Source organism: Sus scrofa, chromosome 12 (genome assembly GCF_000003025.6).
Source record: "Sus scrofa isolate TJ Tabasco breed Duroc chromosome 12, Sscrofa11.1, whole genome shotgun sequence".
NCBI classification, from domain to species: domain Eukaryota; kingdom Metazoa; phylum Chordata; class Mammalia; order Artiodactyla; family Suidae; genus Sus; species Sus scrofa.
Window position 1 is genome coordinate 38,899,362 of NC_010454.4, and position 18,927 is coordinate 38,918,288.

Here is an 18,927-nt window from a genome sequence, read left to right on the forward strand (position 1 = left end):
GGATCCCGTGTTGCTGTGGCTCTGGCGTAGGCCGGTGGCTACAGCTCCGATTCAACCCCTAGCCTGGGAACCTCCATATGCCGCGGGAGCGGCCCAAGAGATAGCAACAACAACAAAAGACAAAAAAGACAAAAAAAAAAAAAAAAAATACATATTTAAAAAAAATATCACCAAAAAAAAAAAAAAAGGTAAAAGAAGGAGCCTTAGAAAAAGGAGTTTGGGGGTCACATGTTGCTTTTCAGTTGACCTGTGTCTCCTGTGCACATTATGTCCCAGTCCGAAGTGCCTCACAGGGATATGGAATGTTCAGGGGTCTGTGACTGGGCAGCTCTAAAAGGTCCCTTTGGACATATCAGTACAGGGAAGGTTGGTCATTCCTTTCTGAATAGTGGGGAAGTTTAGACTTATTGCCCCTTTTTGATTTTATGACTTTTCCTTGGCTGTAGATGGCCTCGTCACTTAAGTGAGTCAGACTTTAAATGGCCATAGCCTACCTGAGATTCAGGTTTGACAGACCACCTAGGCACATTCCCTGTTTACAGCATGTAGATACCTGCCTTAGTCCAAGCTTGGCAGAACTGAAGAGCCATTGTTGCTGTTGCCCCATGAAGCGACACTGCTTAATAGTAATAATACCACCAGTTTTATTTTTACCTTTTAGAAGTATTTTCACACTGATGATTTCAGTCTGTGAACTAGATAGCAGAGGCATTATTAAATATATTTTGTTCATGAGCTTAGGGAGTTAAAATGACTTCATATGACCATATATTTATTAGTGAAGGACCCTTAACTAGCCCTTCCCTGTCCTTACTTCCTAGTGAGTACAATCTATCCTGTTGTTAATAGAATATACTGTGCTGCCTCCCATGTGTCCAGGGCCTTGAAGGAGACTTGAGTTCAGTTCACATTTTGCTTGTAGTCATTCATTCAACATTTATTGAGCATCATAAAATACTGTTTACTATGGGAACACCAAAACACAGAAAAAGTGATCATCACTGAGAAGCTTTCTAGTTTGGCCTAGTTTTCATTTTTTTGCTTACAATTCTAGAATTTTTGTTTTTTTTTCTTGTCTTTTCTAGGGCCGCACCCACAGCATATGGAGGTTCCCAGGCTAGGGGTCTAAGCAGAGCTATAGCTGCCAGCCTACACCACAGCCACAGCAACGTGGGATCCAAGCTGCATCTGCGACCTACACCACAGCTTACGGCAACGCCAGATCCTTAACCCACTGAGCGAGGCCAGTGATTGAACCCTCAACCTCATGGTTCCTAGTCGGATTCATTAACCACTGCACCACGAAGGGAGCTCCTTTTTGCTTACCATTCTAAGCAAATGTGCTAATCCTCTTTGTGCCCTTTCCCTCTTAGCAAAGACCACAAAAAGACTTGTTTTTTTGTCTGCTGAGGGTAAGGCATTAAGCTTGGTGGTGAGGGTGCTAGAGTTTAGAATTATGACGTGTATCCTGCCCTCAAGAAGCTTATAGTCTAGTAGAGGAGTTCAGATGATTGAAATACGCAAAGCAGAACATAGTAATGCCTCAGGCAAAGGGCAAGTGAAGTTCTGTGGAAGAGGGAGATTGACAGGGGACCTGGCCTTTCCATTACCTGGGCCACCTCTCCGTTATCTCTCTGCTACCTCTCCATCACCTGGGCCGCCTCTCCATCATCTCTCTGCTACCTCTCCATCATCTGGGCCAGGAGTATGGGATCATTAGTATAGATTAAGTGGCTTAATCTCTTTGTACCTTGTTTTTTCATCTGTGAAGTGGAGGTAGTAAATACACTACACAGTTAATACTAGAGTTATTTAAATTATGTTATGAATGTTTCTAGGTTAGAGCTTGGTCTATCCAGAGAGCTGTAGTGAAGAAATATTTGTTCATGTAAAATGTTTTGTAAACATGCAAATATAAGATATCATGTACATTTTGAATGTCGTGAATTGGCTTATTATTTATAGCAGTTCTTTCTGTGGAACCTAGCTCACAGGCAAACGTACAGGTTTTCTGGTGATCTTCCTTTCTTCTTGGTGGAAAGTGAAGGCCTTTTTAGGTATTATTTCTATGTCTTGGAATAGCAGGATTTGGAACTTCAGGTTACACGGTACTATGTTTATATTTATCTCATCATTTTGCTCATTGCTCCATGATCATCAGCTTGGAGGTATCAAGTTCCAGACATATGGATCGGACTTAAAATATGGAGAGAACAAACCATGCTTAGACCATTACGTATAAATGGAAGCATCACTTCCTTCTCTCTTTTTCCACACTCTAGGCAGGATGTAGCAAATCAGATGTGCACCAAGACCAAGGAGGAGTGTGAGAAGCATTATATGAAGCATTTCATCAATAACCCTCTATTTGCATCCACCCTGCTGAACCTGAAACAAGCAGAGGAGGCAAAAACTGCTGACACAGCCATTCCATTTCACTGTAAGTACCTCCCTGTACCATAAAAGATAGTTAGTTCACCCTTGGGCTCAGTTGTAGTAGCAGATAAACACTGGGTTTGAGGACTTGGACAGCTAAAGAGCACATGGAAGTTAAGAGGAATTGGTATGGCTGATGTTGAGAGTCAGGGCCATCACGGGGCAAGAAGGGAATGTATCCTAAGGGTCAGCATTCTGTGCTAGATGTCTGGGTGCCTGGATCCAGTGTGTTGCCGCACCTGCCATGAAGCTCTTGAATGTATCAGGTAACTTTAATGCTTGCTTCTGTGAAGTGAGAGGGCTAAAATAAGCCAGTCTTTCCATGCTGTTATAAATACAAGCTTTTTTATAATCCCTTTGAAGAGTTTGTGGTTGTAGATAGTAGTTACTTAAGAGTCCAGTTTTTAACTCATTTTAATTAATCATCCCAGTGTTAAGTCCAAGCAACAGTTTATTATTTTTGTTCACCTGATTGTGGCAGTAATAGTGAGCTTGTTTTTGTTTTTTTTTTTTTAATCTCACGTGGCATAGGGACTCATGAGTCTTCTAACAATACGTAACCAAAACTATGATGAACTATAAATAGACATCTTTCCTGAATGACTCCAGAGCACGAGTAATGAGATATGAATGTTTTTCTCCTCCTCCTCCTTCCTTACACATGCTAGAAATTGTTTCCAACTCAAAGCCTGATGGTCCCTCCTATTTGGATAGCTCTTTGAATATTAACACTTTTGGGGGGCTGGTATGTGGAGATTCTAGGCCAGGGATTAAACCTGTGCCACAGCAGTAACCAAAGCCACTGCAGTGACAGCTGTGGATCCATAACCTGCTGAGCCACAAGGGGAATTCCAAGATATTAGCACTTTGTTCTCAAAACCCTTTGACCTTTTCTTCCTCAGGGTAGTCCAGTGAGACAGGCAGAGCAAGTACTTTTATTTTACACACAAGGAGACTCAGATTCAGAAAGGCTAAGTCATTTGTGCAAGGTCATGGGACTAGTGGATGTGAGGCCTGGACTTAAGTCTAGCTAACTCCAAAAACCCAATGGGTCTTTTTGACCTGTCAGTTGGATGGGTTTTTTTTTTTTTTTTTTTGTCTTTTTAGGACCACACCTGTAGGATATGGAAGTTCCCAGGCTAGGGGTGGAATCAGAGCTGTAGCTGCCAGCCCTAGCCACAGCCACAGAAAAGCGTGATCCAAGATGCATTTGTGACCAACACCACAGCTCACGGTAATGCCGGATCCCTAATCCACTAATTGAGGCCAGAGGTTGAACTGTATCCCCATGAATACCAATCAGGTTCATCACCCACTGAACCATAACAGGAACTCCCTGGATGGGATATTTAAATTGATCTGGTCCCAAGAGGGAGCTGAGTCAGGGAGGATAAATATTTAAGTTCCATAATACTAAAGAAAAGAACCTTGGTTTTCTGTCTTTTTTTTACGGCCGCACCCGCAGCATATGGAGGTTCCCAGGCTAGGAGTCTAATCAGAGCTGTAGCTGCCGGTCTATACCACAGTCACAGCAACGCCAGATCCGAGCCACATCTGCAGCCTACGCCACAGCTTATGGCAATGCCAGATCCTTGACCCGCTGAGGGAGGCCAGGGATCAAACCCTCAACCTCATGGTTCCTAGTCGGATTTGTTTCCACTGCGCCACAATAGGAACTCCTTGGTTTTCTTTTATGCTTAAGAAAGTAAAAATCAGAATTTCCCATGTTTACTTAGAGGATACCCCAGGTTTAATTTCCTTTTTAATCGGTTTGTTTCCATCCTTTTTCTTTTCTACTTTTCCTTTATAAAAATCTTTGAGATCTTATTTTTTTCTCTCAAACACTCTTTTTCTCCAAACAAAAATATTTCAGATTCTAAGTGAGGACTTTTTTTTTTTGTATGTCAGTATTTTATTAAGTAACTAAGAAAAACTCTAAATTCTTCCAGCTACAGATGACCCTCCCAGACCTACCTTTGACTCCCTGCTTTCTCGGGACATGGCAGGATACATGCCAGCTCGAGCAGACTTCATTGAGGTAGGAGAAACTTGCTTCTGTTTCCGATGAGGCTCTGTCTTACCTATAGGTTCTATACCACTAAAAAGAGATTTTCAAAGCACCATAATTTGTAGGGCCTTTGGCAGCCGCATTTTCTCCGTGGAGTACCTTTCTCATTTTTAAACATTTATTTTAGAAAGATAAAAGTTCTTCAGACCAAGAACTGGTTTCTTAGGTTTTATTCATGTTGACTCCCACTTCCTTAGTAGGTATAGAACTTTTATAGTCTGGCTTTTATTCCATACCTAGGGAGTTTCAAGTTTGTACTATATCAGGGGGTTGGAAAAAATTTTCTTTTAAGGTCCAGATAGTAAATACTTTTGCAACTAAACTTTGCCATTTTATGTAAAATCAGCATAGGTAATAGTGAACAGATGAGCATGCCTATGCTCCAGTAAAACTTTATTTACAAAAACAGGCAGCAGGCTCAATTTGGTACATAGGCTGTAGTTTGCTGACCCTAGTACTGTATTCAAAAGTATATCAAGAATGACATGTATAAAAATTGCAGACTCTTCATTCAGCCTTAGAGTTAAAAGCCATGTGAATGTAGTCATAAGTTTCGTTTTATCACCTAATCCACAGTTGTAATACTCCTGGAGGTAAAGTTTAGCAAACTACAAACAGTTTTGCTGGCCAGCCCCAGGTCAGCATTTTTGTTCATGGCAGGTTGTATTATAGAGCTGCCTCGTGGACACCACCCCTGAAAATTGTCTTTATTGAATAAGAGTATAAACAAACCTACCATTGAGCTGTGTAAAAAATATTATGGAATAAATAGGGCCCTCAGAAGGTAGCAAAAAGGTAGGTGAAGTAATGCAGACAATTTTCTTACCTAAATACTTGAAGGCCTAGTCAGATTTAGATTTTCTTTGATTAGAGTTTATGAAGATACTGCTTTTAGTTTTTAGAACAATAGGTTTGGCTTGATTCCTGGACTTACAACTTTCTCATTTTTTGCTACCACTACTGCCTGAAAGCCTCTCAGATTTTTCCTGTGACTTATTACTTGGGGCAGTTATCCTGGCCTTGTACCCCATTCAGTACTTTTTAACAAGTGTTTGTATATCTGCTGTTTGCTTTTAAAGCATGGCTCCTATAAAGGCATTATTCAGAGCTAATGCATCTGAGGTGGGAATTTTTTTTTCCCCAAACAGGAGTTTGACAATTATGCAGAATGGGACTTGAGAGACATTGATTTTGTTGAAGATGACTCGGACATTTTACACGGTAACATTTTATTTCAGCAAATGTTTTTATTGATTGCAATCTATGCGATGACACTGTGTTGGGTGCTAGGAATGTAAGAATAAATAAAACATGTCCCAGGCCCTTTATGGGCTCAAAATATAGTGGTTAAATTGCTGAACTTACCCTATTGCTGAGATTTGACCATAATGAGAAAAATCATTTATGATGATGGTGGGAATGTGGATCATATAATGGTAGTTGGGACTATCCCATCCCTCGGTCTGTGTGAGCTTTCTTTTGACTGAGACAAACCTACACTGAGGTGGTTGGTCAGACTACCTTAGTGCCTCCTTAGAAGAAAGGAAATTGGTATGAAGACTTGGGACTTCCATGCCAATTGCTGATGCTGTCTGTTCACTGTGATTTCCTACCTCTGACTTCCCATAGCAGGGAAAAGAATGGATGTTCAAGAGTTTCTAGACAAAGGTTGGAAATGTCTTATTTCTCAGAACTGTTGAATTTTTGGCACTTCTGAATTCTCATCTAAGATTAGCCTTCTAAGAATTTATGTCACCTCTTCTTATAATGTAAATGGTTAATGCCAACAGGGCTCTTAAAAGTAGATGGTTAGACTTTCATTGAATATCCTTTTTTCCCTCTTTCCATTTTCAGGGAACTACATATTTAAAATAATCCCTAGCCTTCTGTTTCATTTCAGTCTAGAATCGGGGGTGATATAATAGAGAAATAATGCTCCCTTGGATTCTGTATTTCCTAAAGAGCATCTTCATTGTTTCTCTTAAATGTGTATGCCAAGTAGAAAAGGCACATCAGAATCCTTGTTGAATTATAAATCAAGTTTTCATGTTGCATGAGCTGGTCCTCTGGCACTTGAGGGGGAATTTGATTCTTCTCTCCATAGAAGAGCTGTCTGGGTATTTGTTACACCAGATCTGGACCAAGAAGGAGTCCTCATAAAAATTTTACCTTTAGAATTTTTTTTTTTTTTGGTGGCAGCACCCGTAGCATACAGAGAAGTTCCTGGGCCAGGGATCGAACCCAAACCATAGCAGTGACAATGCTGGATCCTTAACCACTGGGTCACCAGGGTACGCCTATAATTTTTTCTACATATTTTTTGAGCAGTTTTCTTTGCACGATTTCATTTCTCTTCTTTTCTCCCACACAACTTTAAGGAAAGTCATAGTGACGCAGATTGAACTAAAAGAGGAAAGCTTGAACGCAAACTACTTTAGCATTCACTAGACCCATTGTATTTGTTCAGTCTTCCATGTCAATCTCTGGACAGCCTTGGTAACTCATGTAATTGTCTAGTCTCACCTCTTGTGTTGTTCCCTTGAAGGTAGTGTGCAGGTTGCCATTCACTGTTTCACTTCTTACGCACCAGCTTTAATTAAAATGGTATTGTTCCCTGGCTTGTATCTTTCATATCCAGAATGCAAAAAAGCAGTTTCATAAAATATCATCCTTTTAGATACTATTCAAAAGTTTTGAACTTTTGAGAGTCGGAATCTAACATCAGTAATGGTTTGACTATATAAGGGACTTGCTGAATCACTTCTCTAGGCCCTAATCCAAGGTCTTCATTCTTAAGCCTCAACGTTATTAAGAAAACCATAGTAATGGTTGGTGTTTAATTTCGCTCTTCATTCTTTGTAGAAGCGGGATTTGTGGTTTCTTATGGTACCCTCTGGTTCTTTATGTAATTTAAGTGGGGACAAAAGAAAAATCTGAAAGAAGTCATTGATTAGGAAGTTTTATTTCAATTAGCACTTCAGACCTATAACATACTTTAGTTATTTGTTCAGTCTTAGTTTCTGCAAGCTTTAAGTCCCTTTATTCTAGTTTATTTGAACTACAACTGAAGCATCTGTTATTGATTGTTATACATAAGTAGTTTCAACAGAACTTAAATAATAATCCCTGCTTCCCCTTTCCTTCCCTGACTGGTAGTGAACTCTCATGTTTCCACGAGTGTTTTTTAAAAGGTGATTACATCATAAAGAAGTTCGGCAGGACTGGAGATCAAAGGGATGACTTGCTGATGCCACAAAGGGATACCTTGTTTATGGCTTTAAGTTCTCATATTAGCTCCTCTGGCAGCATGATCCCCTGTCCAGTGGGGCATATTGCCCCTGAGCTGAGCAGTTCCTCCCAGAACACTCAGTGAAGGTGACTGGGAGGCCAAGGAGATTAGGAAGAAATGAGAAGGAGCTTTGTATGCTCACCCAGAACGAGAGAGGGGCACATAGTTTGTGCAGATCAGGACAATGATTCAACCCCAGCCTTGCTTCTGAATCACTATGATCTTGGGCAAGTCCTTGGAATCTTGCTTGCTCTTTCTTTGTGTCCCCGGCCAATAAAGAAGGGGTGACACTGATTAGTCAGTGTGAATGTCTCCAATGAATGATGGTACGTAATTTAGATTGGTGTTATTACCATTCCATTATACCATCATACTCTTAATATTACAGAGCACTAATAACATTCCTTTTATGTTCCCTCACTTATAACTACTGGAAGGAAGCAAACTGTTTGGCTGGGTTTCATATCCCATCCCCGAGCATCTAGAAGATTAGATGATGCCACTTAGCTTTCTTCCTCACCCAGAGACTTTTGCTATGATACGTGAAATTTGTCTAATAAAAGGAGTTTAAGTGGTCCATTATAGAGGCCTAGGACACAATGGAGGGATTCTTTTTTTTTTTTTTTTCTTTTTGCCTTTTTGCCTTTTCTAGGGCCGCACCCAAGGCCTATGGAGGTTCCCAGGCCAGGGGTCTAATCAGAGCTGTAGCTGCCAGCCTCCGCCAGAGCCACAGCAACACCAGATCTGAGCCACATCTTCGACCTACACCACAGATCACAGCAACACCGGATCCTCAACCCACTGAGTGAGGCCAGGGATTGAACCTGCAACCTCATGGTTCCTAGTCGGATTCTTTAACCACTGAACCATGACAGGAATTCCTGGAGGGATAGATACTTAATTACATTCCATCCACACCAGAAGTCTTTCAGAATAGGCCCAAGAAAGATACTACAGGTGAAGTAGTATCTGAGGAAGAAAATAAGGAAGTTCTGGGACCTCCTCATACTTTATCAATAAGCAGACATTATTGGCCCAGAAAGAGAGATGCAGAAGATTTGCTCTCCTGTGTCACGGTGTGTTCTGGGATGTCAGTGCAGACACATAGCATAGATCCCATTTCCTCAGGGGACGTCACTCCCCACCTGCCTTCATTTGGGAAAATCTCTCCTAAATCTGGAGACTCTTTTTTTCTCAGAGTTTTACAGGTGCTAAAGTCTGAGTGCAACATCTTCTAATCATTGGTGTCCTATAACCCAAGTGAGCAAAAGGCGTCACGAGTGCTATCCTGTGTGTTGGGTCGTGTTTCTGACACTTCTCAGGGTGGCACATTAGAACAATTTACTCTCCCTCTATTTGGAAAGCTGATTTAAGCAAAGTTTCTTGGCCAGATGTGGCTATTCCACCATTTTTCCCGCCCCAAATTTTCTTTCTTTAGTCCGTATTGTCAGCCTTTGACAGCAGATCAAAGGTCCAGCCTGGTCACTGTGTAAACTTAAAACTGTTCATTGGCAATGCTCTTCCCTTTATGGTGATTTGGCTGCTTTATGCTTAGGACTTTATTTATTTATTTATTGTCTTTTTAAGGCCACACCCACAGCATATGGAGGTTCCGAGGCTAGGGGCTGTAGCTGCCAGCCTACGCTGCAGCCACAGCAGTGCCAGATCTGAGCCGACTCTGCAACCTGCACCACAGCTCACAGCCACACCAGATCCTTAACCCACTGAGCGAGGCCAGGGATCAAACCCACAACCTCATGGTTCCTAGTCGGATTCATTTCCACTGTGCCACAATGGGAACTCCTATGCTTAGGGCTTTTTAGACTTAAATGTTATTAATAATTATAGCTAATAAATGGAGCACTTACTGTTTGCCAGGTACTAGCCTTTTTTTTTTTTTGGCTTTTTGGCTTTTTGGCTTTTTGCCATTTCTAGGGCCACTCCCTCAGCATATGAGGTTCCCAGGCTAGGTGTCTCATTAGAGCTGTAGCTGCCAGCTTACACCAGAGCCACAGCAATTCGGGATCCAAGCCATGTCTGCAACCTACACCACAGCTCACTGCAACACTGGATCCTAACCCACTGAGCAAGGCCAGGGATCGAACCTGCAACCTTATGGTTCCTAGTCGGATTTGCTAACCACTGAGCTGTGACGGGAACTCCACCAGTTAAGTCCTTGACATAATGAATTCATTTCATCCTCACAAAACTCTTTGGCTTGGGCATTATTATTATTATTATTATCATCATCATCATCATCATCATCATCTCTATTTTATTTTATTTTATTTTTTTTGTCTTTTTGCTATTTCTTGGGCCGCTCCCGCAGCACATGGAGGTTCCCAGGCTAGGGGTCTAATCAGAGCTACAGCTGCCAGCCTACACCAGAGCCACAGCAACGCCAGATCCGAGCTGCCTCTCACACCTACATCACAGTTCACGGCAATGCTGGATCCTTAACCCGCTGGGTGAGGCCTCATGGTTCCTAGTCAGATTCATTTCTTCTGCGCCACTGCAGGAACTCCTTAGTATTGTATTGTACTTAAACTATCTTTACAACTTAGTAAAAAAAAAAAGCTTTTTTTTCCCCTTGCAATTTCACATTTTTTTGTCTTCTGTAGCTTAACCAGATTCCTGAGAAGTAGAAGTAGACATATCCCCATTCTGCCTTCAGGGAAATGCACAAAGGAATTAAGTAACCTGCCTAAGCCTTCCTAGTTGCTGACTCTAACCATTAGGTCACGTAGTCTTCTTTCCTTCACGGAACTAATTGTGTGCATCTTAGCCAAAGCTTTTAAAAAGCTCAGCTTCTGGGGAATACCTGAGTCACAGGTTTGTGTTCATGTGCTTGCAAGAGGGATTTTGATTGGCTTCCCTGCAGTTAAGGCCTCTGAGTTGGTTTTCTTGCCAAGCAAGCAGTAAGTGCCTTCTGTCAGGAAAACAGAAACATGTTGCCAGCTATTTTGAACAATGTTAGAAATACATCGCAGTGGGAAGGAGCTGCCTCTGACTTCTGCCCACTTCTCGAAATATTTTAAGGCCAGCCGTTTGGAAACTTTATCAGTCCCGAGTGTAATCACAGGGAGACTAGTCGTCCCCCAAAGCTGCGATTTCAGAGGCCTTGCATCAGTAGCAAGGTTATGGGTGCCTTGGGCTTGCTTGTTTTTAATGACCTCTGGGTCTTTGTTTGCCTGCTCCGCTGGGACCTCAAGTCACTTTAAGTAGCGTTCGAACCTGTGATTCTCATTCTTTCAGTGTCTTCCTCTTATTTCGGTTCTGCCTACTGCGCGTGGTCCTCCTGGGGTTATTCATACAGTTGAGATCTTATCATCGTTGCTGCTGTCTGTGTGCTTCATAAAGACAAGGGAGAGAGCTCCAAATATGAATTTTCCTCTGGGAGAATTCCAGTTCCCTTCCTATTTATTTCTCTGTGTTCCCTTCCTTCCCTTTGTTCTCCAGAGCCAATTGTACAAGTTTAAACTACTGAAATGATCAAGCAGTAGAACCATTTATCAGCAGGATTTATTTATAGAGTTTTTTGTAACACAGTCTCTTCAGTTTTTTTAAGTCATTCCCACACATATCTCGGGAAACAACATAAGTTCGAGTCTTAGAAAAATTACAGAAATATTGTCAAAATTAGCACTACTTTCCACTGCATCTTCGGGTGCTTTCTTTGCCCTTGAACTCATCTTGTTATTGGGTGGATAAATGAGATAAGGCGCTTAGAGAGCCTGAAACGTGGTAAATACTACTTACTTAGCTATTTTATTTGCTTCTCTTTCTGCCTTAAACTGTTGACTTCTTAATTCTGTTTCTCACAAGAAATACAGTCCACTCTTAAACTTGCACTTGGCTATACTGCGTATCAGAGACACCTCCTCTCCTCTCCATTCCTCCTGCCTCTTCCACCCCACGGTTACGTAAAGTGTACCCTCACCAGCACAGCGTGCTCGAGCCTTTAAGTCCAGAGCAGCTGTGTTAGGAAATCCCAGCAGGGTCTGGGGCATTCTCTGGTACCTGGGCTTCTGCATGGAACACCGTAGAAATCAAGAAAGAGTTCATTTTTGGAAGGATTTCTGCTACCTGAAAAAAGTTTGGAAACCATTGCCTTAAAATCTTGGACCCGATGTTATTCAAATACTTTTGGTTGTTAGAAATGAACCCAAAAAGTTTAAAAAAATTACATTAACTCACCTCTTCAGATCATCCAGCTAGAATTTATGTTATTTTTATCTCAAACTCAAGGGAGAATGGCCTGGATAAAGTGTTCCTGGTCATTTCCCAGTAATTGAAGTTACATACAGATATAGTGCATCTGCTCACAGCCAAGCATATTATATTTTGGCATTTCTTTCTTCTAATCTGAAACGCTAATGGATGTAGTTGCTAGCCCATGTATGACCAAAGTGCAGATTCCTCGTTGAGCTGTTATATGAAAGCTAATAATATACATGGTAGGGCCTGGCCAAAGAGGCTATTCAGCAGAAAGCAGAAATTAATTTCATGTAAACATATACATAGGAAAAAAGAACTTCACTGTAATTTACTGGTAGAGAAATTCAGTATCCCAGGGTGTTTTTGTTTCCAGGAGACACATGTCCCAGGACCAGTAAGTATAAACTAGTTCATAGTATGAGGTTCAAAGTTTAGGAGTTTGGGTAAAGATTTACTTTTGTCTTGGCTTTGTTATTGTTTGTGTTTGTTTATAGCTCTGAAGATGGCTGTGGTAGATATCTATCATTCCAGGTTAAAGGAGAGACAGAGGCGAAAAAAGTAAGTATAGAAAACCTTCCTGTCTTCTTTTGCTTTTGTACTGTTGACCATATAGTCCACTTGTGACTCATCTTTTAACTTTGAGGAATACACTTAACTCAGTTTTTCCATCCGTCAAATGGGAATAATAATACCTCTCCCTTTTTTGCTTTTTACCTCCTCCTTCCTTACCCTTTCTTGATGTTATGATGACCAGTGAATAGTATGGGTACACTGTTTTAAGGGGAAAGGAACAGATAAATTTAAGGTATTCTTTTAAGGTATGCTTTTTCTAATGCTGCCATTCTGACCACTCAGTTTTTTTTGGGTTTTTTTTTTTTTTTTTTTTTTTTTTGTCTTTTTGCTATTTCTTGGGCCGCTCCCATGGCATATGGAGGTTCCCAGGCTAGGGGTTGAATTAGAGCTGTAGCCGCCAGCCTACGCCAGAGCCACAGCAACGCGGGATCCGAGCCGCGTCTGCAGCCAACACCACAGCTCACGGCAGCGCCGGATCGTTAACCCACTGAGCAAGGGCAGGGACCGAACCCGCAACCTCATGGTTCCTCTTCTGATTCGTTAACTGCTGCGCCATGATGGGAACTCCTGAAATCCTTTTAGATAAAAAGGCTTCTCATAAAAACTGAGTGGTCAGGAGTTCCCGTCGTGGCGCAGCAGTTAACGAATCCGACGAGGAACCATGAGGTTGCGGGTTCGATCCCTGCCCTTGCTCAGTGGGTTAACGATCCGGCGCTGCCGTGAGCTGTGGTGTAGGTCGCAGATGCGGCTCGGATCCCGCGTTGCTGTGGCTCAGGTGTAGGCCGGTGGCTCCAGCTCCAATTCGACCCCTAGCCTGGGAACCTCCATATGCCGCGGGAGCGGCCCAAGAAATGGCAAAAAGACAAAAAAATAAAAAATAAAAAATAAATAAAAGGATTTCAGAAAAATACGAACAAATTTCAGGTACTCTTGGTTATTCATTCTCTTTGCAACAGACCAAAAACCATAAAATTATGGGCCCCAGACCCCTGTTGGATTCCAGGAGACTTTAACAGTTCAGAGGAGGGTATGCAGAGGGTGTGTATGTATGTGTAGGCATGTCACCATGGTGTTACTAACTAGAGACAGGGTATCACAACAGGAAAAAGGAATGGGACTTGGGAGGCACTCTTGAAGGACCAAGATGCGAGCTCAAGTAAAACTTACAGGGAGTTCCTGTTGTGGCTCAGCGGAAACAAACCTGACTAGCATCTTTGAGGATGTGGGTTCAATCCCTGGCCTCTCTCAGTGGGTTAAAGATCTGGGGTTACCATGAGCTGTGGTGTAGATTCCAGACACGGCTCAGGTCTCACATTGCTGTGGCTTTGCGTAGGCCAGCAGCTGCAGCTCCAACTTGACCCCTAGCCTGTAAATTTCTGTATGCTTCAGGTGCAGCTCTAAAAAGTAAAAAAAAGTAAAAAAATAAAGTTTACTCTCTGCATGCCTGGAGTTAGCTTCTGCGAAGTGCTGAAGATTACCCAGCTGTTCTTCTCCACTGCTAGTCATGAATACCTCTGGTACAAATCAAAGGTTCCAGACACATAACTGCATGGTTTACTTAATTCTCTTTTGCTGGAAACACACAGAGCTGGAACAGTGTTGTAGAAATGAGTTGTTCAGGTTGCCCTTAGATACTATGTTTTATGATACTCTTTCATTAAATATGCACAAGATTTATTTCAAATAGCCTCAAAGCATTATGTGAATGTACAGTTGTAAATGGTGAATGTGTGGTCATGATGTCCTTTTATGGTTAATAGATTGCCCTTAAGTGGCTGTTCTCAATTACCATTTTTCTAAGCTGAATAGATAATTTTTATGACATGGACACAGATGCCCTTCAGCTTCATCTTAAGATCAGAAATGTGTTTTTCAGTATTTATGAGTGCTCATTGACTCCTTGAGTTCATCCAGCAAATAGTTAATGAGAGTCTTCTATGCCCAAGAAGAGGAAAAATAGGATGCTTGAGAGCCTAACATTGAGACTCTAACTCACTGACCTGCAAATCTCTGTGGGGAGTGACTCCTTTGGAACTTGATATTCTTCCTCAGAGTGTTTAGGACGTCTCAATAAAAATTGCGTGTGGAAGACGTTATTAAATGTGCAACTAATGATCACATATATTATTATGGTTTTCATTCTAGAATTATAAGAGACCATGGATTAATCAACCTTAGAAAGTTTCAGTGTAAGTATTAGCTGTTTTCTTTATATTAAAATTTCTCCCTTTATTTATTTATTTATTTTTGCTTTTTAGGGCTGCACCCACAGCATATGGAGGTTCAGAGGCTAGGGGTCGAATCAGAGCTGTAGCTGCCAGCCTACACCACAGCCACAGCAATTCGGGATCCAAGCCGTGTCTTTGACCTACACCACAGCTCATAGCAATGTCAGATCCTTAACCTGCTGAGTGAGGCCAGGGATCGAACCCGCAACCTCGTGTTTCCTAGTCAGATTTGTTTCCACTGCACCACAAAGGGAACTCCGAACATTATCGAGTAGTTTTAAACAGATCATTTTTGGCATCCTAATCCAGGTTGCATATTAGCATCACCTAGGAGGCTTAAGAAATTCTCGTACCTGAGACCTCAGACTGCTTAAGTCAGAATCCTTAAGTATTCAAGGCAATTCTGTTGTGAAGTGAGAGTTAAGAACCATTAATAGAAAGTTCCCCTGTGGCATAGCAGGTTAAGAATCCAGCATTCCTGCAGCTGTGGCACAGGTCACAACTGCAGCACAGCTTCAGTCATCCCTGGCCAGGAACAGTCCACATGCCATGTGTGTGGCCAAAAAAAGAGAACCATTAATATATAGTCAATGACGCTTAAGAATTCTTTTTTTTGTTTTAATTAGTGTAGTAATTAAAACATGACCATTGAGAGTTCCCATTGTGGCTGGGAAACAATGAGAAACAAATCTGACTGGTATCCATGAGGATGCGTGTTTGATCCCTGGCCTCAATCAATGGGTCAGGAATCCAGCGTTGCCATAAGCTGTGGTGTAGGTCGCAGATGAAACTCAGATCCTGCTTTGCTATGGCTATGGTATAGGCCGGCAGCTGTAGCTCCAATTCAGCCCATAGGCTGGGAACCTTGTATGCCACAGGTGTGGTCCTAAAAAGCAAAAAAAAAAAAAAAAAAAAATCTGCAATATCTGTCTATGTTTATAATAGTTGTATGTCATAGTAGTCTTTTTGTAAAAGTACGTAATGATGATTGTGCTTCATATGCTGGTTGGTGGACTTTCACAGGGTTTGGCACTCTGGGCCACTGGAAGGTTCAGGTCAGCCAGTTTTGAGTTAAGTGTCTTTAATATAGTCCTGATCATAAGTAGGTAACATTTTATGTCCTTTTTCACTTTCAATTACGCATTTTTCAAGTGATTATGATCTTTGGATGATGTCATTTTTGACAGGTGATATGTTGTATAGATACATAAATGTATAATCATGTGCTTAGTCTGTCTTTTATTATTAGATATTTAGCTTATTTTCAGTTGTTTTTGTTTTTTTCTTTTATGGCCACACCATGGCATGTGGAAGTTCCTGGGCCAGGGGCAGAATCTAAGACATAGCTGTGACTTACCCTGCAGATGCAGCAATGCCAGATCCTTAACCCACTGTGCTGGGCCAGGGATCAAACCCACACCTCTGCAGCAACCTGAGCCCCTGCAGTCAAATTCTTAATCCACTGTGCCACAGCAGGAACTCCAGTTTTTTCAATCATTATAAATCTAAGGTAAACTTGTTTGTGAATAAAGCTTTGTCTGAATTTAGAATAGTTGTCCTTTTCTTAAATTTTTTTAGAATTATGGTTGAGGAGTTCCCGTCGTGGCGCAGTGGTTAACGAATCCGACTAGGAACCATGAGATTGTGGGTTCGGTCCCTGCCCTCGCTCAGTGCGTTAACAATCCAGTGTTGCCGTGAGCTGTGGTGTAGGTTGCAGACACGGCTCGGATCCCGCGTTGCTGTGGCTCTGGTGTAGGCCGGTGGCTACAGCTCCAATTGGACCCCTAGCCTGGGAATCTCCACATGCTACGGGAGCGGCCCAAGAGATAGCAAAAAAAAGACAAAAAAAAAAATTATGGTTGATTTACAATGTTGTGCCAGTTTCTTCTGTACAGCAAAGTGACTCAAGTCATGGATAAATATACACAGAATATTTTTTTTAAGTTAGATTCCCAGAAGCACAATTAATAGGTCAAGGAATATGGTTATTAAGAATGCTTGACACATGCTGCCAGCATGTTTTCTGAAAGATGGTTATATCAATTTGTACTCCTTCTAGCAGCGTACATCATCACCTGTTTAACCTCATTCTCATCGAGAGCTGTGGGTTGGCAAAAATAACCCAAGACCAGATCTCCCTTGTCCTTTCTGTAGACAGTAATTGGTCGTGTTCTGGTAGCCACAGTAGTGGGTTCCTACATCTGAATTCCTGCGCTTTCCATAGGTCATTTGGATTTTAAACTTTACATAGAAGACCTTGACTCTCTATAAATTCTATTCTCAGCTGAGAGAGATCAGTTTTGCCTCCTTATTCTTTTAACTGTATCTCTACCATGTAGAGCTGAGGGGCAGTGCTGTTGCTTCTGAGGAAGAAGTGGATGGGCAGTGTGGTTTGAGGGGTTTCCAGTTGCCATGATACTGAATGTTCATGACCTTAGGATGGTAGGCATAGGAGTTTTTTTCATCAGATTAAAAAATTTTACTCCAGATTTTTCTGTATGATCCCTGTAGAGAAGGGTGTTTTACATAACTTGTAAGTGGAAGCCTGTGTCTTTAGCATTAAAGTGGACGGAACTAGCCGCCTAGTTAACTCTCTTACTGAAATGACTGGGTAGGGGTTCAAGAGTTCCTAGCCACCCCAATGTACCAGTTATTGTTGGTGGGTGTTACTCCTCATCTTTTGCTGATAGCCCTTTTTTATTTATTTATTTATTTATTTATTTATTTTTTGTCTTTTTTGTTGTTGTTGTTATTGTTGCTATTTCTTGGGCCGCTCCCGCAGCATATGGAGGTTCCCAGGCTAGGGGTTGAATCGGAGCTGCAGCCACCGGCCTACGCCAGAGCCACAGCAACGCGGGATCCGAGCCGCGTCTGCAACCTACACCACAACTCACGGCAATGCCGGATCGTTAACCCACTGAGCAAGGGCAGGGACCGAACCCGCAACCTCATGGTTCCTAGTCGGATTCGTTAACCACTGCGCCACGACGGGAACTCCTGATAGCCCTTTTTATTTGGTCAGTAGTGGTCCTCAGAGTTGCTGACCCTGGCTGTGCTGCATACATATATGATCATTTACTGAGAGTTATCAAAATATAATGTCAGTAGTAGTCAGTGAAATTGTGGTACTAAATTAAGTTTAGAGAAAGGCAAAATGACCCATATAGAGAGTAAAGAAATAAATATCTTACTCGAGAATGTGTAGTTACGAAGAAGGTTTTTGGTGGGGCATGCAAGAGATCAGGCGCTTTTTCCAGGCTCATCTACCTCTTCTAGATGAATTACTGTGTCTGTGCTTGCCTTGTGCTGTATAAGTTAATACCAGAAGTTTTGCCCAGCATTTTTCCTAAGAACTCATGATCTGCCTTTAATCATCTTTCCCATTACTGCCAGCCGTTCCTGCCCCAGTACAGATTAAGTGGTGGGGGTGGGGGTTAGCAGGGTGCTCAGCAGCGCAGATGGCCTGCAGTGATCACAGCATCCCTCTGGGAGCGTCACTCTGGTTCTGTGATGGTTATGATCAGTGTTCTCCATTCTTAGTTTTTCAGTTTGCTTCCTGGCTTGGTTAAGTTAGTCATGTGAGGGTAGAAATAATGTCCTTCCATTTTACTTCTTATAAAAGAAATGTGGAAATGTGTTCTTATAAATGTGGAAATGTGTTCTTATAAATGTGGAAATGTGTTCTTATAAAAGAAATGTAGATCCTTGTATTCTTTACTTTCTCTGTAGTAATGGAACGGCGATATCCCAAGGAAGTCCAAGACCTTTATGAAACAATGAGGCGATTTGCAAGGATAGTGGGACCAGTGGAGCATGACAAGTTCATTGAAAGCCATGCATGTAGGTGGTTTTTGAACCTTGAGCAAGTGTGTGTGTGTGTGTGTGTGTGTGTTTATATAAATAGGAGACGTAATGGTGTATTTTATGTGAAGTCCTGCAAATAAGTGGATTTTTTTGTATTTCTTCCTCTTTATTACTGTGAGATAAATCTGGGACTTTGGGGATGAGAGTAGAGCGCCTTTAAAAAGTCTATTGGCCTTTTCCCCCCTCAGATAAACAGTAGTTTATTAATTTTCCCCCTTTTTGTTATGAGAGTTTTAAAACATGCGAAAACA

At 41.7% G+C, this 18,927-nt stretch overlaps 1 protein-coding gene across 4 annotated transcripts in view; it reads left to right on the forward strand.

Annotated features, from left to right (window-relative positions):
• The window catches only part of TADA2A (transcriptional adaptor 2A), a 52,856-nt gene that overhangs the window by 24,206 nt on the left and 9,723 nt on the right, over nt 1–18,927 (forward strand). For all 4 annotated transcript variants that reach the window (XM_021067335.1, XM_021067336.1, XM_021067337.1 and 1 more), the window contains exons 6-11: nt 2,283–2,440; nt 4,386–4,474; nt 5,653–5,725; nt 12,506–12,569; nt 14,730–14,773; nt 18,542–18,652. In XM_021067335.1, coding sequence (XP_020922994.1) covers nt 2,283–2,440; nt 4,386–4,474; nt 5,653–5,725; nt 12,506–12,569; nt 14,730–14,773; nt 18,542–18,652 — 539 coding nt within the window. The remainder of the gene's footprint in view (nt 1–2,282; nt 2,441–4,385; nt 4,475–5,652; nt 5,726–12,505; nt 12,570–14,729; nt 14,774–18,541; nt 18,653–18,927) is intronic.